This window comes from Abramis brama (assembly GCF_963993115.1).
Source record: "Abramis brama genome assembly, chromosome: 23".
NCBI lineage: Eukaryota > Metazoa > Chordata > Actinopteri > Cypriniformes > Leuciscidae > Abramis > Abramis brama.
The window spans coordinates 5176316-5200619 of record NC_139985.1 but is presented as its reverse complement, the minus strand read 5'-3'; the positions used below and the strand labels follow the sequence as shown (position 1 = coordinate 5200619).

Genomic DNA, 24304 nt, shown 5'->3' with positions numbered 1-24304 from the left:
GTCCGTGGTGGCCTACATAAATCGCCAGGGCGGCCTCAGGTCCAAGAACCTGTACAGGCTAGCAGAACGCCTCCTGGTATGGGCTCAGCGCAACCTGCGCTCGCTAAGGGCAGCGCACGTGCTGGGGCTCCTAAACATAGGACCAGACAGACTGTCCAGGAACAATGTTCCGGCAGGCGAATGGTCTCTACACCCACAGACAGTCCAACTGCTGTGGAAGAAATTCGGCAGAGCGGAAGTAGACCTGTTCGCGTCTCAAGAAAACGCTCACTGCCCGGAATTTTTCTCCAAGAGCAGGGACGCGCTGGCTCATGTATGGCCCCGCCGCCCGCTCTATGCTTTTCCCCCCGTCTCTCTCCTGCCTCAGGTGATAGAGCGGATCAGGGAAGAAGGATGCTCGGTACTGCTCGTAGCGCCGCTCTGGGAAAACCAGCCTTGGTTCCCAGTAGTGATGCAGTTAGCGAGCACTGCCCCGTGGCCAGTACCAGTGAGGAGAGACCTCCTCTCTCAAGCCCACGGTTCGATCTGGCATCCTCACCCGGAATTATGGTCCCTTCATGTCTGGGCCATCAACGGGTACATGTCGAACTCCCTGAGGGAGTATTAAACACGATCACGCAGGCTAGAGCTCCGTCTACGAGACGACTCTACTCCTCGAAGTGGTCAGTGTTTTCAGGCTGGTGCACAGCCCGTGATGTGTCACCCACAGACTGTGGAGTGACGGAGGTGCTTTCCTTCCTGCAAGAGCTGTTGGATAAGGGCAGGACCCCTTCCACGCTCAAAGTCTATGTGGCGGCTATAGCAACGTTCTCAAGAACAACGCTTGGTCAGTCAATAGGAAGGAACGATTTAGTCATCCGCTTCCTTAGAGGGGCTAAGAGACTGAATCCTCCCAGACCTCCCTCAGTCCCCGTATGGGACCTTTCTACGGTACTGGAAGCCATGAAAGGTGGCCCATTCGAGCCTTTGCAGATGATTGATCTGAAACATCTGTCTTTCAAGACCGTGTTTCTGCTGGCTCTCGCTTCATAGACCATAAACCAATGGCGCGGGCGCCTCTGACAGGCCACCAATGAGCAACATTGCACGTCAGAGCTTCCCAAGGGGGCGTGGCCTTAGTCTATATCAGAGCCCCGAATTCGCCATTATAGCAGATTTCACTCCTTCAGCGACAACTGCATGTCTCTGACCGATACTGTAAGCTTCGCCGTGGAAAAAGCCCTTCAGCCTGAGCGAGCATTCTCAGCGGACTACGCACTCAAGCCGTTTTCCCCCTGACGCCGTCTCACCTGTGGCTATCCGGCGACGACGACTAGATATCCTTTTACTATACCATGCCTAGTTCATCCTGCGCCACGTGCGGACTCAAGAAAGCATGTGCTCCGTGCTGCGGACCCGGCTAGCTCTCTTACGAGACGGCGATGCCGCGTCACCCGCTCTTCCCTTCCCGGCACTACTTCAGCCACGGAAGAAGAAGCGCCGCAGCCAAAGGCCCCCCGAGACCATGGAGATAAGCGAACGCACGCCGGCCGCGTCCCCGCGTGCTTCGCCTTCTCCAGACAGGACGCCCTCTCCAGTTCTCTTCGAGGGAGGCCTGCGCCCCCCCCACCACGTGGCGGGCCTTGTCTCTTTTTGGAGGATCGGGCGATCACGACGACAGCCTGTCGATTGCCGCGTCTGAGGAGGAATGGCCGGGCTCTCTCGACCCCGTCACAGCTTCTCAGTCATCAGGCAGCATCTCAGCGACCAGGACTAACTCCGACGCCGAAATGCTTCGGATCCTGACGAAGGCCGTCGCGGACCTCGACCTCGAGTGGGACTCGCCCGAGGAGCCGCCCCGTAGTCGGCTGGATGGCTGGTTTCTCTCGGGGCGCCAGCAGGCCCCACGTCACAAACCAGCGCCATTTTTCCCCGAGGTGCACGAGGAGCTGACCAAGGCGTGGCGAGCGCCCTACTCAGCACGTGTGGGTTCGTCTGTTTCCGCGACACTCTCATCAGTGGATGGTGCAGCAGAAAAGGGCTATGAGTCTTTGCCGCCCCTCGAGGAGGCTGTGGCAGCTCATTTGTGCCCGAACACGGCGGCTAGCTGGCGAGCTAGAGCTACCCACCCCAACAAGCCGTGTAGAGCTACATCAGCCCTCGCCGGACGCGCGTATTCCGCTTCTGGCCAGGCTGCATCGGCTCTACACACCATGGCCGTGCTCCAGGTCTACCAGGCCAAGCTTCTCCAGTCTGTGGACGAGACTGGCCCGGACCCGGAAGCCTTCAGCGACCTGAGGAGCGCTACGGACCTAGCCTTGCGTGCTACGAAGGCTACAGCACAGGCCATAGGTAAGAGCATGGCGAGCTTGGTTGTGTTAGAGCGCCACCTTTGGTTGAATCTGACGGAGATTAAGGAAACGGACAAGACACGTTTCCTCGACGCCCCCGTGTCCAGCTCCGGCCTCTTCGGCCCGGCGGTCAAAGGGTTTTCGGAGAGATTCACCGAGGCACAGAAGGCGTCCCAGGCAATGCGACACTTCCTGCCGAAGCGCTCCAGCTCAGCGTCCAGCAAAGCCAAGCCAGCCTCTTCGCCGCACCCAGTCAGACCGGCAAAGCAGGTATCTCAGCCCCGCCCTGCGGCTGATATCTTCCGCCAGCCGAGACCGACAAAGCGCTACCCGATGCCCCGGCGCCAAGGCCCGCGGCCCAGCGGGGTGAGTGATCCGGTACCGCCGAAGTCGTCCTAGCAAGGACGAAGAGAGAGGGCTCGTGTCTCGCGCTCGCCGGACCACCCTCAAAAAGACCCACAATACTTCCCACAGCTCCCTGTTTAGCTCAGGCGGCTGGGGTTTTTACTATTGTAAACAGGCCCGCAGCAGTGAGCGCGCCTCTACAAACAAACGCCGTTTTCACGGCGACCCAAATAAAGCACAAAAAGAGTATGTTTCACAAACACAACCCATGGTTTCACGGTCCCCCTACACTAGGTGGCCCCCTCCATGTTGTAAAAATGACTTCCCCACAGGCGAAAACTTGTACAGTCAGTCAAACACTCATTACGTGCACAAATCACAATATAAGGGCAGTGAGTCCCCACAATGTAGGCGACTCATCCCATTCAGTGGTTCAATCCCTAGCCACACGGGTGCAGGCCTGGCAAGCCATCCCCGGTGTGTCGAGTTGGGTCATAAACATCATAAAGCGAGGCTACTCGCTCCAATTCGCTTGCAGACCCCCAAAATTTCAGGCGGTAGTCGAGTCTTCAGTCAACCCTCATCACAGGCCATTTTTGAGATTCGCCTTCGAGGGTCAAGCCTATCAGTACACGGTTCTGCCCTTCGGCTTGTCCCTGGCACCCCGTACATTCACGAAGTACATGGATGCAGCGCTCTCTCCCCTGAGTGCGCGTGCTGAATTATCTCGACGACTGGCTGGTGCTAGCACAGTCGAGAGCAGAGCTAACAGCTCACAGAGATTTGATTCTCGGCCATTTGAAATGCCTGGGTCTCACAATCAATGTTGCCAAAAGCAAACTGACGCCCAGCCAGACTGTAGTTTTTCTGGGCACAGTTTTAGACTCAGTGGAGATGACAGCGCGGCTCACACGAGAGCGCGCGCTCTCAGTGCAGGCGCTAGCAGCCTCGTTCCCTGAAAAAATTTCAAAAACTTCTCGGTCTAATGGCAGCAGCATCGTCAGTACTCTGTATGGGATTACTGCGCATGCGCCCGCTGCAGCACTGGCTGAAACGCCGGGTACCGACCCATGCATGGCAGTCCGGCAGCCTGCGCATCATGGTGAATCACGGTTGTTTAAGAGCCCTGATTCCCTGGCGAGCTCAGGACTGGTACCTCAAGGGTGTGACCATGGGAGTAGTTTCCAGAAGGAAAGTAGTGTTTACAGATGCATCCAACCTAGGTTGGGGTGCTCTGCACGAGGGCAAGCCTGTCTCCGGCCTCTGGTCGAGCACGGAGCAGAGCTTACACATCAACTGTCTGGAAATGAAAGCGGTTGGTTTGGCCCTGAAAGCATTACTAACAAACCTAAAAGGCCACCATGTCCTGGTCCGAACGGACAACATGTCAGTGGTGGCCTATATAAATCGCCAAGGCGGCATCAGGTCAGGCAGCCTGTATGCTCTGGCGAGAGACCTCCTTATATGGGCACAGAGCAATCTGCGCTCTTTGAGAGCAATGCATATCCCAGGAGTCCAGAATCTGGGCGCGGATATGCTCTCACGGGGCAACACTCCCCCAGGCGAGTGGTCCCTGAACACTCAGACGGTTCGTCTGATATGGAGTGTGTTCGGAGAGGCCGAAATAGACCTTTTTGCCTCGAGATCCAACACTCATTGCAAAATGTTCTTCTCGAAGAACAGGGATGCGTTGACCCATCTTTGGCCCAACCGCCCCCTCTATGCTTTTCCCCCTGTCTCGATGATTCCACAAGTCATAAAAAGGGTCAGGGAGAGCGGGTGCCCAGTACTGCTGGTGGCCCCTCTCTGGAGATCCAGGCCGTGGTTTCCGGAGCTGATTCAGCTATCAGACACAGTCCCTTGGCCTGTTCCAATGAGGAAAGATCTCCTCTCTCAGGCGAAAGGGACGATATGGCATCCGCGACCCGATTTATGGGCCCTCCATGTGTGGCCCCTAAACGGGTACCCGGGGACCTTCCAAAGAAGGTCCTAAACACTATCTCCGAAGCCAGGGCCCCGTCTACTAGGCGCCTATACGCTTTAAAATGGTCAGTTTTTTCCAGCTGGTGCTCGAAAAACTGTATAGACCCAGAGTCATGTGAGGTAGATGTGATATTATCCTTCCTACAGGAGCTGTTGGATGCGGGTCGCTCCCCGTCCACGCTCAAAGTGTATGTGGCAGCTATTGCAGCGCAGCATGCCCTGATAGCTGGCCAGTCGATAGGAAGGGATGATTTGGTGGTGCGATTTTTGAAGGGTGCTAGGAGAATTAACCCCTCCAGACCCCCTTCTGTGCCCCTCTGGGATCTCTCCAGGGTCCTGGGGGCTTTAAAGGGCCCACCATTCGAACCGCTCCAGTCGGTTGATTTGAAACCTCTCTCGCTAAAGACTGCTCTCCTGTTGGCACTGGCATCTATCAAGCGAGTAGGAGACCTGCAGGCGCTCTCAGTGAGCCCCTCATGCTTGGAGTTTGGCCCAGGTGACTCTAAGGTTGTCCTCAAACCCAGGCATGGTTATGTACCTAAAGTACTTTCAACTCCGTTTAAAGCACAGGTCATTACGCTATTAGCCCTTCCCCCCTCTGCCGAGGACGGAGAGGTTAATCTTCTATGTCCTGTCAGAGCACTAAAAATGTATCTGGAGCGTTCTGCATCTTTCAGACAGTCAGAACAGCTATTTGTCTGCTTTGGTGGCCGATCCAAAGGCGATCCAGTCACCAAGCAAAGGCTGTCTAGATGGATTGTGGATGCTATATCGATGGCTTATACCTCGATGGGTCAGGTTTGCCCTATAGGTATTAAAGCCCATTCGACTAGAGGCATGGCCTCGTCGTGGGCTTGGTCATCTGGTTTTCCTATTCAGGATATTTGTGATGCGGCCGGCTGGTCCTCGCCTTCCACATTTATGAAATTTTATAATATGGAAGTTCCTTCTCTGCATGTGAAGGTGCTTTCAGTATGATGAAGGCCCGGCAGTGCCCGGTCTTCTCTACAGTGTACTGTGCATAATCATTCACAATATATAAAACCCGCTTGATGGTTATATTTCATTTACTAAATAACCCAGACGGTGTCTGGGCTCATTAGTATATTGGGTTGGTAGTGTTACTGACACATATATGTTATAAAAGGCCCGACAGTGTCTGGTCTATATATATCAAACATATATAAGGTTTCTGGCTGATATTGGGCTCAGGGATCCTGAGTTCAGTGGCAACCAGTTACTTTTAGTGCGGCGTTTTGCATGGCATCCCCACTGCGTATAGCTACGCAATACGAAGTGACCGTTCGAAAGGGAACTACTCGGTTACTATCGTAACCTCGGTTCCCTGAGATAGGGAACGAGTATTGCGTAGCCGGCCGCACTATAGTAACCAGGTGAGTTGTCGCTTCAGTCGTGGAACCTGCTATAATGGCGAATTCGGGGCTCTGATATAGACTAAGGCCACGCCCCCTTGGGGAGCTCTGATGTGCAATGTTGCTCATTGGTGGCCTGTCAGAGGCGCCCGCGCCATTGGTTTAAGCAGTTGCTGCAGCACAGCCTATGAGCGAGCCGCGCTCAATGTGCTAGCTGTGCAGCTGCAAATGCGTTTTAAATAAAAGCTTCAGTAAATCGAGGAAAAGGAGTTTCCCCACTGCGTATAGCTACGCAATACTCGTTCCCTATCTCAGGGAACCGAGGTTACGATAGTAACCGAGTAGTTAGTTCAATTCGTTCACGAACGAGATCTCTCTCTCTCGTTCAGACTCAAAACAGAGCGATCTCAGTCAGTGATAGGCATATTCGTTCAGTAGATCCAACCAAATACATGCCCCTTCACAGCCCTGAACTGAAATGCTATTTGCTGACGTTACGCAAATGAGACCTAACCAATACTGTCATATTTTTTTTGGTTTGTTTTAATTTTTAGAGAAGTGCATATGACATGAATAAAACGTAATGAATTCATTTTTGATAATACAAAATGAACACAAGTAGTCAAGTAAATTGTTCAAAGTGCAAAATACCACAAAACTAAGACTAAAACACACAAACAAAATATAAGAAAAGCAGGTAACGAGAAGTGTAAATTTAAATCAAGTAAACAGTGCACCCCCCTTAGCTCAAACCAAGTAAAAAATGACGATGTTAATTTGTCTTTGTTATATTTAACCATTAGCTTGCGTTATTAACCTGTTTTCATTACAATGGTAAAGTGTAAATTTCTTTCTTTGATGCAAACATGCTAACTACACAAACCTATCGGTTCGCCATCATTATCGTTCAAACAACTGGTTATTTTCGTTCATGAACGACATGTACCAGTTCGTTCAACTCGTTCATAAACGATAAGATCTCTCTCGGTCAGACTCAAAAGCAACTCGGTCACAGTCAGTGAAGGGCGTATTCGTTCACTACATCCAACAAATCACATGCTCCGTCACATCTCATACTCGAAGGCTATAGAGTGCCGAAGTTATGACGTCATTTTGTAGGACAACCCGGAAGTTAGCGGCGCATGGGTTCCCTCGATCGAAAAGCAATGCATTTTCCCCATAGACTTTTGAAAAATCGCAAAAAATAAGATCTGTGTTCAACAAAGAGTTGTGACCCTAACACGTTTTGTCTATCAAGATAATCTTTACAAGCCAATCCAAAATTTATACATTTTGAAGCCTAAATAAAGCCGTCAGATATAAAATGCTAACAGTAGGCTATAAACGGACTACAGCACACCAGCACACCATGGTCGCGGATCAACGTCATCATCAAGCTTCCTCAAACTTTATTTAAAAACACGCTCGCTCATTATGATCTGCGCTGTGTATGAACCAATTTTTACAGTCTATGGTATGAACCTATTTTTACAGTCTATGGTATGAACACTTATCCACTTTTTAATGAGAAATATTGCCCATTCGTTTTTTCCAAAAATGTTAGAAACTAATTTTGTTTATGCGTGCCTCTCTGAGATTTTTTTTATCTTTTGTTAATGTTTTATTTATTCGTTTATTATTTTGTTAGTTTATATAAACCTTAATATTATTTTCTTTGTGATTAAGATTATTATGCCTGATCATTGTGCCCCAAATAAACTTTAAAGATTATCTTTCACTGTATTATGTTTGATTGTATGTTTGCATACCATTTGCTAATTCGCCAGGAAAAAACGCGCTTTCTCAGAAGCACTAACGTTAGCTATGGCCGTATCAATTTCCAGTCCTTTTTCTTAGACGATAGAAAAACCATTGATCGAGGAGAGAACCACTATAAATCTGGACATGAACAGTGCAGCTTAGATTCTGGTTTACTTGCCGGTATTGTAAGGGCCAGCATGAGGGACAAGGTTAATCGAGTCTCGGTAAGTAAAACTAGGGAGAGATGGAGGAGTTATAATAGTGTTCTATGTATTTAAGATAACTATACAAATAATCTCTGAACAAGCATAACAGTTAAATTCCAAACATTTAATATAATAGTTGTATATAATTATATATGTTGAATTTAAAGAGAATTGTCCAATAGCAAATGCCTATTATAATATATTATAATTAAACCATATATGTTCCCTAAATAAACCACATATACTAATTTTGTTAACATTTTCTATATATTTTTACCTGGTAATCCACAAACCCCAATGTGAGAGCCAGTGTAGTAAATTTTATCTCACATTCACATTACTGTGAGCTGACTGGAGTGTAGTTACAATAGTATACAAGTAGTATACAATAGTTTAACATTTAATTTGTGTGTCAGACAGGCAACTTACAGTGCATTAAGGCTATACATATCAGCGTGTTCTCTGGGAATTGTCCACGTTTATATAGCACATATAGTTAACATTTACTACTAAAATAACAAAGATTAATATCATTGTTACCTAATGCCTTAACTACCGGTAATGCTGTTTACAAATACAATCATATTATTATAAGTGGGTAAAAGCCAAGTTCACAAATATCAGGGTGCAGGACCCACCCTTTCTATAATTATATCCAAACAAGTTACAATAAAAGTCAATAAACCAGGTATTATTTTGAATATTTTAATTAAACACATTTCTCAACGTAACGTGAGCCTTTAATAAAACTGCAGCGGATCTAATCTATTAAACAGTGGCAAAGTAAACAAGCTTTTAGATATTTTAAGAGAAAGACAAAAGGTATTTTAGCTGTTGATTTGGTTATGAAAAACGCTTATTCTTGCTACTGCTAGCCTTTTTTACTCCATCTGGCACGAACCCAGAGTCTCCGCTGGGTAACATCGGACGGAAAATGGTCAAACGAGATTTCATTCGATGACTTGTGGTTGCATCTCGGGACAAAACAAAAATAACGTTATGTATATTAACTGAAAGGTAAACTTCTAAGACCGTGAAGCTGAAACGCGGGCTCGTGAGAGATTTCATGTTTGTCATGATGACATCTAAAGTCCCCGCCAAAGGATGTAGTCCCTTTAGCAACTTGTTAGCAACCACCGTTTTTAAGACACAATAAAGTTAAAAAAAATCACCTCTTTGACAGGTTGAAAACACCGGTTCACTGAGCTGCGCATGCGCTGCTAATAGCGCCGCGCTGCTGTGGAGGGAGGGATTTCACATTTCAGTGAACGAGAAATATGAGTCAATGGATTACGTGAACGAGAACGATTCGTTCACCTAAAGGATTCGTTCAAAAAGAACGATTCGTTCACGAACGTAACATCACTACTAGAGTTCGCTAGAGTTACCGAGTTCTCCTTGGCCTTTGGTTCACTTGTGACAACTTGACTGCTTTCAAAGTTGGCTGCTTCTTAGTATGTCTTGCATGTATGTATCGGATTCTACCAAATAAGGGCATTTTTTAAAGGGGCAGTGTCTGTGCCCTGCCAATGATAACCAGCAGTGGCTTCATTACAGTTTTCTGTTTGGAGTTCTTTTTGCATTTCTTCTCAGTTCACCATGGACAAAGCTGCACTGAGACTAACTTTGTTCGGCCTTCTGTTCACTTGTGTCAACTTGGCTGCTACAAACAAGGTAAACCAACAGGTTACAAAGTGCATTTGGGGGAAATACATTATTTCTCATTTTTTTTACTTTACAAGCTGTTATTCTCAAAATAGTTACTTAAGAGAGAGGTACGCAAAAAATGGAACAAAACTAAATAAGTACACCCTTGAGCTCTATTCAGACGGTAATTGCTTCTCATTCGGACGACTGTAAAAAAATAGGCTAAATGTACACCTCAGTGATTGTGCATTCGATTCGGATGGCGATTAATTGATGGCGACAATCATTGTTGCATGATTGTCTGCTGCAAATAAAATTTCATATGGTTGGAATATTAAGCATACATTCATATTTAATTTAATAATAGGAAAATAATATAATTTATTATTTTATTATTTAAATCTTAAAAAAAAATAAAACGTTCAAATGGTTTTCTGTCTTGTATTTTATCAAATTTGCATGTCATTTTAAAAATATGAAAATTAGCGGAAATAAGTTAATACAGCCTCTTATTTAGGCTACATCAGGTAGGGTAAACATAAAGCTGCTTGGTTTATATTTTAATAATTTCTGTAATAATATTATTTTCTTTTTTTATTATAATATTTTAATATTCTTTTTTTTTTAATATTCCCATTTTCTTTTCTTCTTTGAGCGGTGATGAAATTATATTGTTCTTCCAGCATTTCAGTAGCCTAAGAAAAGTGTATATATCTTTAAAATGCATCACTTATCATACAGTTGTACAGTGCACAGCAGTGGTTTTAAACAATTATTTTTGTAATTGATCTTCTTGGTGGTAGGAGAGAAAAACTATGACATTGTGGATTCAGACTGCAATAAAATCACAGGCAACTAGCCCCTGTAAAAGTTAGAAATAGCCTACCTTACAATTAGCCTGGTAATACCAGACTCTGCTACTTCACTTTGCTTCGTAGACAGAGTCTGGGATCATGGCATAATTGAGAAGTGTTTTCTCTCTTGCTAGGGGGCTATGGAACGCCGTTGGGGACAATACTTATTATATGCAACGCGTGAAATTTGGACGCATTAACACGCACAGTTTGTACGCGTAAATACGAAGTATATGTTCGGGTGTCGCGTCAGACCGCACAACAGCCAATAGCGTTGCTCTATTTAGGATTTCATTTGCATTTGTGATGCGATGGCACGTTGCTGTATACATATATAAACATCAGACGACATTTCTTTCCGTGAGGGATGATGTGCTGTTAGGTAAGCAAATACCTATGCAAACGTCACACGTAACATTTGTTCGTGAATGAGATCGTAATTTTACGTTGGCATGTACATAGGCAAGCGTAAAACTTTAGAGTCAATGATGCATTTATACGTTGGCTGTGATGTCAGTGCTGTGTCATGCTGTGGCATCTCATCCCGTTTGTACTCATGCAGGTTTTTTGTCTCCGGTAACGTGGAAAAGTGGATTGCTCTCTACGATGGCTCTTAGAAATGTTTTATTAAACTGTCAAAGAACTTTTACAGACTGCATTCAGTTTGCATCCTCTTATAACAGGCTATATACACATGTACAGTGCTTAATTTGTAAAGTGGGAGGTCCCGGAGCGCAGATCCGGCGACTCAAAACGGGGGTTGGAGGTAACGGAACAAAAAAAATAAAAAAAAATAAAATAAAATAAAATTACACTGCCTACGTAGCTTCTCTGCAGGGACAGCGCCAGAGAATTTTTAACGCATGTGCTGAGTGGGTGCTAGATTTGACGGAGAGCCGCGCAAAACTTGGCCACTAAATATTTAATATTCAGTTATGTTAATGATCACAATTAAAGTTTTATTTTTATTAAATTGAACAAGGGCAACTTTCAGCATTCAATCAAATAGGCCTATTCTAAAAGATGTAGGCTATTATTAATAATAATGTTATTTCAACACAATATCTCGTTATTTCGAAATAATATGTGTGCGTGCATCTGTAAATCCGGTGATGCGTGTATTGATTTTTATTAATAAACAAGTGTTTTCTCTAAAAGTGTCGACTCGGCTGCAAAGATGAAGCTGACGATCGCCATCTCCGTGTGAACGCGCTTATAGAGAGAAATGCACATAAATAAGACTAATGGATTACATAATCAGAGAGTAGCCTTTTTCTTTTTTCGTTTTGAATTATTTCGTTTAAAGACATTTCAAGCTTTGTGTATTTGATGTATTTGTCATGTCTGTGTGAGGCATACACTGAGTTTCGTTAAGTTAGGGTGTGCTCTAGTTCACGTGCAATGGAAGTGAGCGCGCGGGCGCCTCCGTTATATTTGTTTCGTAGGCCTATACAGGCAATTGGTTGATGAAAAATTGATTAAAATTAAGATACAATTTATACAAAACGAAATTCACTTTAAAGAAAGGCTTTCTACAAAACAACTTCAACTTCAGCGGTCAAAATCATGTCTGACCCGCTCCATGTCTCATATTGCGCATCCTATCTTACTCGGTCGTGCTGTTCACTTTTCATAAATCAACATAAATGGAAAAAAAAATAACATTATAATATTTTAACAAATATGAAACTAAATGCGCTTTTTTAATGGCTAAAACAGTATAGTAGGCCTACATACTTTCTATTTGTACAAATTTCTGCACATTAATTTAATTCTGAATTTTGCACACACAAGTTGAAAGGCATTTGTTCAAATCAAGTTCACGGATAATTGTGCGTGCATTTATTAATCATTATGATACTAAAATCCTAACAAATAGGCTATGCTATGTACAAAAATCAGAAAAGCCCAAATCAGAAAAACAAATCAAATGAGCCCAGAATATGAACGCAATTACACGTTAAGCATTTTCTTCCCATAGAAACCCATTATAAGAACGCTTAATGTGGCTTAATGCAGATTAGAATGTCCCCTTATTATGTCGAAATAACGAGATATTATGTCGATACTAGGCTACTGTGACCACCGTGGTCTCCTTTTTGATCAGCGGAAACGATTTTTGCTTGTTTGGGATCTGACTGTCCAGCGTATTTGAAAAAGTTAAGCAAACTTTCCTGTCTTTTTGACATTTTTCCCCTGCGTGAAACGATCGAGGCTAACAGCAATCTCAACTCGTACAACAAGCGCGCAAGTCATGTGTCACAAACATTGAACACTACACAAACAGTATTTATTTATTTATTTATTTTTCATTTAGGCAATTAATTTTAGTGACACAGTAGGTGCCGGATCCAATAAAAAAGGTGCCGGATCCAATGTCGGAGGTGACGGAACATGTTCCGGCGTGTTCAGGCTCAAATTAAGCCCTGTGTATAACATATGTTAACATATGTATACAACATACAACACTGGATACGGCCATAGCCAGGGTTTAATAATTAGTGAGGTCCAGGGTGGTGTCAATAATTATACATAATAGTGCCAATAAATGCCATAAATCATTCAACTTTAATAAATACAATGAATAATAAAGTTAGCAAAGGCTAAATACTAAATACTGTGGCTATTGTTTTTTTCAAAATGACTGGAGTAATCTCCGAGTGGGCCAGCATCAATCTGGTATGAGAGACTCTGGAATGCTCCTTGAAGTCGGGATGTCAGTTTGACTGGAAATAATTAATACACATATACTGTATGTATACTGTATATGTCAGATACAAATAATCTAATAACAACAATATATTGTAACAAGCACAAATTTAACAATTATATTATAACAATAAGGCAAATACAAAAGCAGAAAACAAAGCACCAGTAGCCTGTGACAATTTACAAATCTTTATTCAACATTTAAACACAGACACAATCATACGACACATAAACATTACAGAATCACTACAGCAGGCGGACCACGTAAACTGTGGGGCAGCCAGTCCAGGAGACAGTTAGATGCTATTTCCTTATAAATAGTGACAGATAACGTTACTATTTGCTCATCAGTATTGTTGTGCATTAAACATCCTGCAATTTAACTGACAGTAGATTATTAGATTTATAAAACAATATTAAAATCATGGCAACTTATTGAGATATTAAAGACTAGAGCTACCCCTAACCTTACCCTAAATGTAACTTTTATGAATTAAAATGAATTTTAAGTCAAATCATTTTTATTGAAAACAATTTTGCGTTTAATAACTGTAAAGTTATAAAAAAAAGCGCTGTCAGTGGGAATAGAACCCCGGTCTCCCTTTACACGTTACGCCACAGAAACCGCTGACTAAAGAGGTGACTTTTTCCACATATAGGGTAGACTGGTGTAATTAGTTCTGCCAACAAGTAGGCTATTTGCAGTGGTCCAAATAGACACCTCGAATGCATTAACCAGAGGGGAAATAGGCTATGGTCGTTGGATCACAGAGACCACTCACTTTTCCTACTGGACAAATTCCTTTAACGTTACAAAAGAATATAATGTTAATTCATGCAGTCATTGAATGTATTTAATCATTGACTCTAAATTATCACCAGTTTAACTAAAACAGAAAAATTTGTATGTCGCACATCAAATAAGACTCAGAAATATTACACATTCAAAAATGTCATGTTTACACGACGAAAACGTTCGTATAGAAACACGTAACAAAAAATACACGGCCAAAAATGTTGCGTTAAGGCGATACAAACGATCGTGTCTTTAAATAACATGACAAAAAACTTCGCGTTTAGACGTACAAAACGTTCGCGTTTACACGGACCAAAAAGACGCGTACAAACTGTGCGTGTTAATGCGTCCAAATTTCACGCGTTGCATATAATAGGTATTGTCCCCAACGGCGTTCCATAGGGGGCGCTTGTCTGAAGTTGAAAATCATTGGTTACCCGTAAGCCAATCACATGACGTTTGGTTATGGCGTGTGTTATGCGCATGCTCAGCCGCATCTAACTTCCACTGTAAACACATGTATGATGCGAAAACAAAACCATCGAGCGAAATACCGGAGTGAACATGGCTGTGAACGACTTTTGCAGATTATGTGAAGTAAATCTACGCATCCACGGTACAATCAGCGTCTACGTCACGGCTTTCAGCCCGCCCTCTGTTCGTTGATTGGCCCGGCTGTTTCCAGACCGGTGGCAAACAGAAAGCTCTGACGCTGTATCAGACTGAGACAATAGGCTTGTTTGAGATGAGCAAAATCTGCGCAGAATCGATCACCGGTGATCAGCGCGAGATGCATGCCGGTTAGAAATGTGTCCGAGTGCGGTCCGCCTTGCTCTGATGTCATGCTGACGTATGTCAAAAATCTCTCGCGATCGCAAGGCGGATGTGTCGGATTCTGCAGCCGAGCGCAGTTGCTCTCCACTGACTGCGCTGATCAAAAGCATGATGGGAAACGACTTGCTGACGACACAGCTTAATGCTCATTGGTTTAAACAACTGTGATGTATTGTTCTCTTTTAAAATGTTTGAATTTAAAACTCTAATATCATGTTTTATGTGTATATTTTATGTGTGAATATTCCCAAACTATCTGACAGTGCGATCTCTTTGGGTTATGCAATTGAATTTTTATAAAAAAATAAAATAAATAAAAACACATATGTCTGTATTAAAGAAAAAAATATTGATAAACATGTATTTGGAATGGAATTAAATAACAAGTACTTTGGGTGTCTTGTTCATTTTATTTATTTTAATATAAAAGCAACAGAACTTAAATTACATCCAGTTTATTAGCAACACCGTGCACGAGCGTGAATATCGTGAATCCCGCGATATCCATCTTTGATCTCACAGGTGTCAGATCCATTGCGAGAAGAGAGAACTGTCCGTCTTGCCTGCGCTTTTTTCACTCCTCCCCTCACTGCAGCCGCCTACTCTCGCACACATTTCAGGCGAGGCTAGGCGCATCTCAAACAAGCCTATTCTCTGGTACAGAAGCGAAATGAAATTGAGCGGAAGTACGAAGTCTGACGTAGTCAGGCTACCTTACAATGAGAATACCGTGAGAAACAATTAGCGGCCAAATAGGGCTAACAAATCTGTGTAAAAGTTTGGAGCTAATTTGTTCATAATTTAATATACATTCAATATCTCAGTATTAAATTGAAATTGATCCGCTTTCTCAAGGTTAGGTCCAAAATACTGTGTAAATAATTGATGATCATGTTTGAGGAGAAAGTCCGCATGAGTATGTTAGGGGTTGTTTAGTTTTCTGGGTCATTCCTGGGATTCGGTAATATTTCAACTTGGATAGTTGTTTTTTTTTAACTACATAAGCAAATTCATTATTATGGCACATCAAACCTCCAGAAATCATATTTTCCCACCTCAGACATTAAATACCTTATTATTTTCAGTTTTATCAGATTTAAACACCTTTTATTCTCCACCCCATAGCAGACAACATAGAATTAATTTAAAAAGGATTTTACACAAAACCTGCTATAAAACAAGCATATATTCTGCTCATGTGTCCCTCAAAACAATTGAATATCTACAAATGTAACATTTATGATACTTTTCAAATTTTTATGGGACTTAAGTTAAAAATAGACAAATTGTGTGTCTGTGGTCTCTTTATTTTTGTAAAAAATATTTTCAATTTAACATGTCAGATGGTAATCAGCAAGAAATGTTTTCATTTTTAATTGCCTTCCCTATTTTTTTTCCAAATATATTAATGTCGCAAGGTTGAGATGACGGGGCTGAAGACTGTAATCGGTTTGAAGGGAGGCATTGCTTTCAATTTTATATTTTTAAATGTTTTCTCTTTCTCATATTGTGGCCTTCTTTCTGGGACAACATCTGTATGCACAACACTGCTGCTGACGTGGCTGCCATTCCTGAGATAAGAAGTGTCAGTGTTAAACCCTCTGGGCTTCTTCATTAATGTGTTACACTTGGCTTCCTTTCGCGCAAAAACGTACGAAGCCTTAAAATGTAACTTTTTTTCCCCCCAGGAAAACCAATGAAATATATTTTTGTTCAATAATATTTCTTTATTATTATTTAGAATTTTTAAAGATTTTTATGATACTTTGCATAAATTATATAATTTTTATGAGCTATTTTTTCCATTAGAATTAATATATATATATATATATATATATATATATATATATATATATATATATATATATATATTTATTTATTTTATTATTATTATTTTTTTCAATAAATGCAACATTTCACATCAATATAGAGTGCAGGCCTAAAAAAAAAAAATGTTCAAGTGAGAAGAGCGCCATCTAGTGGCTTTAAAAATATATAAATGTGTGTAATGTCCTGTAACCGCCTATAGGCTGCCTATAGCTTTTTTATTTATTTATTTATTTATTTATTTTTATTTCCATTTGGAAAGAAAAAAATCAAATTACTAAGCAACCACTGAATGGAACAACACAAATTATATATCATTTTAAAGCTTAGGATCTCAGCTTTTTAATGCATCTTTATTATGCACATTTATTACCTCCTAACGAGTGCTGATTAATCCCTCTAAAACCGAGTGTAACGCCAGCAGGCGCCACCTAGCTGCGAAAATATTCATTACCATATTTTTCAAAAATTTTGCCTTGATTAACACAAAGTTGATGTCATTTGAAAGCTTAGAGTCTGACCTTTACAGTGAATGTATCCACTTTGAAAAAAAGTGGAGTATTAAGTATTGCTGAGTTATTTGCTGACAAATAGAATTTCTTTTTTTCATAATCTATAAAATAATGTATTGCAATGTGTCAAAAACATCATACAGCTCATGAAACATTCACAGATCATTGAAAATGGCACTTCATTTTTTACAGCATATTATTACAATTAAAATGAGCCCAGAATTAACATAATATATTGCTTTTACGACAAGATATTCTTCATGGAGAAACAATTGCCCATGAGGGGGTGTCAAAGACTTTACAAAAAGGCTATCTCTGTTCCAAATGCTGTAACTTTGGATTCCTTTATCCAAAAAGAATAAATAATTATCCAGATGCAGCTAACATGTAGGGGGACTTCACTAAAAAATAATTTTCCTCCTACCTTATTTCCTTCCTGAGTTATTCCATGACAAATAAGAAAGATATGCAAAATCATAATAAAAATGATATATTTATGTATTTTGTCTTTTATCAGCAGTTTCTCGGCAGGACAATGTCCAAATGTAATCTAACATTCTTTCAGACAATACCTACCTTTTGACTCTCCTTGCTACAGTTTTGGAGTTATGATTATATAGTTTTTATATAGTTTGGAGCAAAATTTGTTGTGTGTGTGTGTTTGTGTTTGTGTGTGTGTGTGGGGGGGGGGGTCTTTTTTTTTTTACGACCCTTTAACATATCTGAATCATCTCCTTGATTTTTTTGTGTGTTCACATAGGTAATATAACAAAAGTCACCAAGTTTCATCCCCCTCCGATGAAGCAAAAAAAATTAAAAATTAAAAACGTAAACGTTTTAGTGCATTTTTGCACGAAGAAGCCCAGAGGGTTAAGTGGACATATTACATCAATATATTTTATTTATAACAAAATTATGAGTTGTCGTGACCATATTCCAATTTTTTTAAATTAAAAATATCCATAAATTATGTGAAAAACTCAACCCTTTCACAAGTTTTCAACCCTGAAACAATGAGAAATATACAGATGTGACAGGGTTGAGTGTGATGGGGTTGAGATTTTTTTTGCACAAAATGGCCACTGCTCCTATAGACAATATATGGCAGCAATGAAATAAGTACATTGTATATACTTATGGATTAAATAAAAAAATAAAAAAATCCATCTTAATTTGTATGTGATGGAGTTGAGTTAAGCTTGACAGTACCCTCCCTTGACTATAATAGGCCTCAAAAATCTTAAAAAGTATAAAAAGTATGATAAATCTTACTATCTTATGCAACACTGTTAAACAGTGACAACTGCACATTTTATTAAATATTTTCTAAGTAAAAATTCAGTGAAGTGAAATAAGATATTATTTTATGATAGAAAATATATATATATAGATATATATTTTTTATTAATTATTATGGACATACCAAAGTATTGTGAAAAGCTTTTAATATTTCATTTTGGAGAACCAACACTTTAAAAAGTCTGGGGGACTATTAAATATGACCAAATCCCTGGAATGACCCTTCTAAGGATGGCTAATGCCAATACCCTTTTTTATTTGGTTAAAGAGAGTGTTCTTGCTGTATTAACAAATTTATCAATCTGTCCTATAAACCTGGCACAAGAGCACTGATACTTGTTCACTTTAATACAGAAAATAGATATTTACAGCTTCCACATTAGCTCTACGGTCACCAGCCGCTATGCTACCACGGTCATCAAAAGCCGTGTGAAAAACCTGTTGAAAGAGTCTCAAGAAGTCAATTTTGAGGTCAAGATACCCAAGAATGCATTCATCAGCCGGTTTAGAATGTAAGTAAATACACAATATTCAAGCTATAGTAAAACTTTCTCTAACACTTATACTATTCACATATGAACAGCCAGACTTATCTAATGTAAATTGAACCATTAACAAATTAGTGCATTTATTTTAGCTATTACCGTTTGTCTAAGTTCCTGATTTTCATTGCTGATTACTGTCCTTTTGCATTAGCACCATAGAGGGGAAGACATATGATGGAGTTGTAATGGAAAAAGTGGAAGCTCAGTGGGAGTACTTTCGAGCAATATCTCGAGAAGAAAGTGCTGGACTGATCAGGTACTTGGTATTTTAAAAAGAAGATTATTGCTGTAGCTTAATGGTAGAGCATGGCACTAGCAATGTCAAGGTCATGATTCCTAAGGAATGCATGGACTGATTAAAACAACATATAGACCTACCTTCATTGCAATGTAAGTTACTTTGGATAAGAGCATCTGCCAAATTCATATGTAAAATATAAATTATATAATTAATTTCTTTAGCATTAAATAAGATTCCATTTAGATCAATAAAATGTATTTATTTCAGGATTATTAAATATTCTGTTTCTATTTCAGTGCAGTTGGAAGGACTTTTGAAGACTTTAAAACTTCAGTGACGGTGGCTGCTCTCAGTGAAGTGTCTTTTGAGTTGACTTACGAAGAACTGCTAAAGCGTCGCCTTGGCAAATATGAGCTACTCATCAGTGCCCAACCAATGCAGCCGGTGGCAGACTTCAAGGTAGAAGATGAAACAAATCAAGATTGTTATAATGAAGATTTGTAAATGAAGGGATTTTTAATCATCATAATGAAAAAGAAAGTGAAAATCAAGTTTTATTTTGGTTAGATTGACGTACACATCCATGAGAATCAAAGAATTTCCTTCATGGAGGTCAAAGGTGGTCTGAACACTAAAGATCTGGCCAATGCTGTCTCACAAAGCAAAGCAGACAAAGATGTAAGAAAAAAAAAAAGATAAAAACCGCAACTTCTTGCTTGAAAATGTTAAAATTATGAAATAAAATGTGAAAACTTCTGTCATTTTGCAATCTTAGGCATTAGTGAATTTCTACCCCACTCGTGACCAGCAAACAAAGTGTGATGACTGTAGTAAAAATGGTCTGAATGGCAGCCTGATCATTATGTATGATGTTGAGAGACTAAAACAAAGTGGAGATCTGATGGTATGTTTATACTTAGGCATTTAAATATTAACTCATGTGTTCAAGAGACATGTTCATGATGACAACCCCCATGATGTCACTCCCACTTTCCCCCTATCCTCTTTTTCAGGCATCAAATGGCTACTTTGTCCACTGCTTTGCTCCTACAGATATTCAGAGCATTCCCAAAAATGTGGTGTTTATCATTGACAAGAGTGGCTCTATGTGGGGTGAAAAAATAAAGCAGGTGAATTTCTTTTTCAGTCATTTTTACTTTTGTTTTACTGAATTGATAAATCCTAAGAATAATACAGAAGAAATGGTTATTTTTCATGTAGATATGGCTACATAAATTGGAAGCATTATGTTTTAGACTCGTTTGGCAATGTTGAGGATTTTGAGTGACCTGGCAGAGGATGACCTCTTTGGATTGATCACGTTCAGCAGTCGCATTCAAACCTGGAAACCTGAACTTCTCAAAGCTACTGAAGGAAATGTGGAAGAAGCGAAGACGTTTGTGAAGGGGATTACAACTGGAGGAAGTAACGTGTTCACCATCAGCCAACAGACCAAAAGCATTTTAGAGAAAAAAATCTTCAAAAGAAAATGATGGCTCAACTGACACCATTCACAAAACATTTGATCTCCATGGTTTCAGTAGTCAAATGAGTAAATCCTTGACTATAATGTGACTAAAATCTATCTAAAATGCATTTCTTTCCTCTCAGCCACAGACATAAATGCTGCAGTGCTAAAAGCTGTGGACATGATCAACAGCCTCAGAGACCCACAAGAGGGATCCACATCTATCCTGATCCTGCTGACTGACGGAAATCCCACTACAGGCACAAAATAACTGATTCACTCATTCATGCACACTTTTATATTGATAGGTTATGGTTAAATTCTGCACATAGATACAGACCGTTTCCAAAAAATTAGAATATCATGGAAAAGTTTATTTATTTCCATAATTCCATTCAAAACGTTAAACGTCCATAGATTATAGATTCAGGGCCCACAACTTAAATGATTTCAAGGTGTTTATAGGTGTTTATTTGTACATAATTTGGGCTTCCAGCTCATAAAACCCACGAAAACAGGATTTCAAAAAATTTGAATATTACATGAAATCACACAGTAATTACACAGTGATACCATGGTCATTGAACCAGGTTTTGGTTCTTTTGGCAGTGTGGGCAGGTGCGAATCCTGCTGGAAAATGAAGTCAGCATCTCCATAAAGCTTGTCTGCTGAAGGAAGCATTAAGTGCTCTGAAAATGTCCTGGTAGACGGCTGCGTTGAGCGGACAGCACAGTGGACCAACACCAGCCGATGACATGGCTCCCCAAACCAACACAGACTGGAAACTTCACACTGGACTTCAAGCATCTTGGATTGTGTGCCTCTCCATTCTTCCTCCAGACTCTGGGACTTTGGTTTCCAAATGAGATGCAAAATTTGCTCTCATCAGAAAAGAGGACTTTGGTCCACTGTGCTTTATTAAATCCAGAGTCAACGCAGCCATCTACCAGGACATTTTCAGTGCACTTCATGCTGACTTCATTTTCCAGCAGGATTTGCACCTGCCCACACTGCCAAAAGAACCAAAACCTGGTTCAATGACCATGGTATCACTGTGTAATTACTGTGTGATTTCATGTAATATTCACATTTTTTGAAATCCTGTTTTCGTGGGTTTTATGAGCTGGAAGCCCAAATTATGTACAAATAAACAACTAAATACTTGAAATCGTTTAAAGGTATAGTGGAGGATTTTCTTTTTCCGGGTGGATCATCAAGACTATTGGTCCTCCTAATTGTCAATCATTCTGATATGTTTATGTAAGGCCGTTGTACGTGCTCGTCCCTAGGTAGTTTTCGCTTTCTGCGCATGCGCACTTTCAGGTGTATATGTGTGTTGAGCTACGGTTTCAGCCATTCATTGAAGCTCGCCGTTCTCACCGGGTTTTTTCAAAATGTCTGAGGGTCGCAAGAGAAAAAGTGTCTACGAATTGTATGACAAGAAGAGAAAGGCCTCTGAAGAAAGAGAATATTTCACACGCTGGCGTGCGCTAAAAGCACAGGTTGGGCTTCCCACTGATGCCTCAGTCGCGAAGTTTCTACTCGACAGGTAAAGTTTGGCATGCTGTTTGCAGAAATCCATTTAAAATCACTGCTAGTAAAATTTAATGTAAGCTATGATTAGCGATGCTAGCCCTGGCACAAGTCACGCACCGCGCAGACACGGTAAACATCTCAATTTGTCTAAACTAGGCTCGTGCATGCTCTCTCGCTCTCTCTCGCTCTGCACACGTTTAATAGGCGTTCCCTCTCGGGAGCAAGTATTGTGTTGCGCATGTGCATTTTTTCAAAAAGTGGAGAGGGCGGTTCTTTTCTAAAATTCGGGAAAATCCTCCACAATACCTTTAAGTTGTGGGCCCTGAATCTATAATCTATGGAAGTTTAACGTTTTGAATGTAATTATGGAAATAAACTTTTCCATGATATTCTAATTTTTTGGAAAGGGTCTGTACTCTACATACAGTGTATACTGTATTGCATATGAAGATATTTTTTTGTATTGCATTCTATCTTCCAGTACACTAAAGGATCCTGGAGTTTGCATTTAGCAGATGTCAGCTTTTCTTCATCATCATGCATAAAACCTTCTTCCTTTTTTGTGAAAAGGTGAGACCGACCCAGTGAAGATTCAGCAAAATGTGAAAAAGGCCATTGGTGGAAAATTTCCTTTATACAGTTTGTGTTTTGGGAGTGATGTCAGCTTTGAGTTCCTGGAGAAGTTGTCATTGAAAAATAAAGGTGTTGCTCGCCGGATCTATGAGGATGAGGATTCTGATGCCGATCTACAACTGCAGGTCAGATATAAACAAAAAACTCTACTTGGGTTTGAGTCCAGCTTGGGTCATTTCTCAATGTGCCATTTGCTGTTGCCAGTACTAAACATACACTTAACTTAAAGTGTATAAATACAAGGATATATACAGAAACAATTTTATTCTGGTAGGGTTTCTACAAGGAAGTGGCCACTCCACTCTTGACTGATGTCAACTTTAAATACCAAGGGGGGGACAAAATAACCCAAACCACTTTCAGCCAGTACTACAACGGTTCTGAGATTATGGTGGCTGGTCACATCATTGGTAACAGTTTGGAAATTTTCACCAATGAGGTCACTGCAATATCGGTAAGATAACCACTACCCATCTTAAGACCCAGGCTTTTTTATTGTTATTTACTACTTTTATTTGTCTGTATTGTATTCTATTGTATCTATGATGCGTGTGTGCTGTTATGTTGTTGTAGTATGTGATGCAAAGTGTATTCTTTATATAGGCTTATAGGCTCTGTAGATAAAATTCATTATTATTATTAGGGCTGTTAGGGGTTAACAGTTTAGGACCCATGGACCAGATGTTTGAAAAGAAGACCCGGAGTCAGAATTATAAAAAATTGAAGAAAAGTTTTACTGAAGATAGTTTGCAGTTTCATCAGCAGAAGTCAGCTTCAAGACTCACACAGGAGCCCGTAGGCTGCCCCGCTTACAGTTACAAAGATCACAGCAGTTATACCATTTCCAAGGTCTAAGCTACGTCATTGCTTACAGGTTGAATGATTCTGATTGGCTAAGAAATTGATAAACATAGTAATTTTCCACATATACAGATAGACAGAAGCATATCTCCATAGATTATGCCGCTGACACTCGGACCCTGAAGTTAGGCACGTTGTGACCTTCCAGGTCGCAGATTTGGGTTGCTGGGTGTCAGCATGTCTCGAACAACAACTCAGTCAATCTCCAACAATGCCAATGGTTCCTTAACCTGTAAGCAAGAAGACTAACACACACATCCGACACACATCTTTTCCAAGGTTGGAAATGGCCAGGCTCTAACTATAAACAAGAGTCTCGTCTCAAAACATCAAGATAACAAGTTCTTTCTCTCAGGATAGGACACTTTAGTCTAAATGGAAACTATAGGATTTAACTGACAAATGGTCCCTTAAACTATAGACTTCAATGACCCCTATGTGTTTTAACATGTTGAAGACCTTTCTCAAACACAAAACCAGTCCCTATTTAATTTCTGGAAGCTGGGATGAATAGGCAAGCCATGTTACTGCATTCAAATATCAA

The 24304-nt window shown here is 41.0% G+C and overlaps 2 protein-coding genes across 2 annotated transcripts in view; both read left to right on the top strand.

The window, feature by feature from the left end:
* The first annotated feature begins 3558 nt into the window (after window positions 1-3558).
* LOC311074441 (uncharacterized protein) lies at window positions 3559-8050 on the top strand. The gene is made up of 2 exons (XM_084101043.1): window positions 3559-5954; window positions 6366-8050. Exon 1 carries the CDS (start codon window positions 3570-3572, stop codon window positions 5634-5636), a length of 2067 nt encoding a protein of 688 aa, XP_083957169.1. The 5' UTR covers window positions 3559-3569; the 3' UTR covers window positions 5637-5954; window positions 6366-8050.
* A 1389-nt stretch (window positions 8051-9439) lies between these two features.
* The window catches only part of LOC311074582 (inter-alpha-trypsin inhibitor heavy chain H3-like), a gene marked incomplete at its 3' end in the record, with an annotated part of 156012 nt that continues 141147 nt past the window's right edge, over window positions 9440-24304 (top strand). The window contains exons 1-11 of the mRNA XM_084101288.1: window positions 9440-9672; window positions 18831-18988; window positions 19173-19277; window positions 19559-19721; window positions 19830-19940; window positions 20038-20166; window positions 20276-20392; window positions 20519-20687; window positions 20874-20990; window positions 22837-23024; window positions 23174-23353. Coding sequence (XP_083957414.1) covers window positions 9598-9672; window positions 18831-18988; window positions 19173-19277; window positions 19559-19721; window positions 19830-19940; window positions 20038-20166; window positions 20276-20392; window positions 20519-20687; window positions 20874-20990; window positions 22837-23024; window positions 23174-23353 — 1512 coding nt within the window. The 5' untranslated portion in view covers window positions 9440-9597. The remainder of the gene's footprint in view (window positions 9673-18830; window positions 18989-19172; window positions 19278-19558; window positions 19722-19829; window positions 19941-20037; window positions 20167-20275; window positions 20393-20518; window positions 20688-20873; window positions 20991-22836; window positions 23025-23173; window positions 23354-24304) is intronic.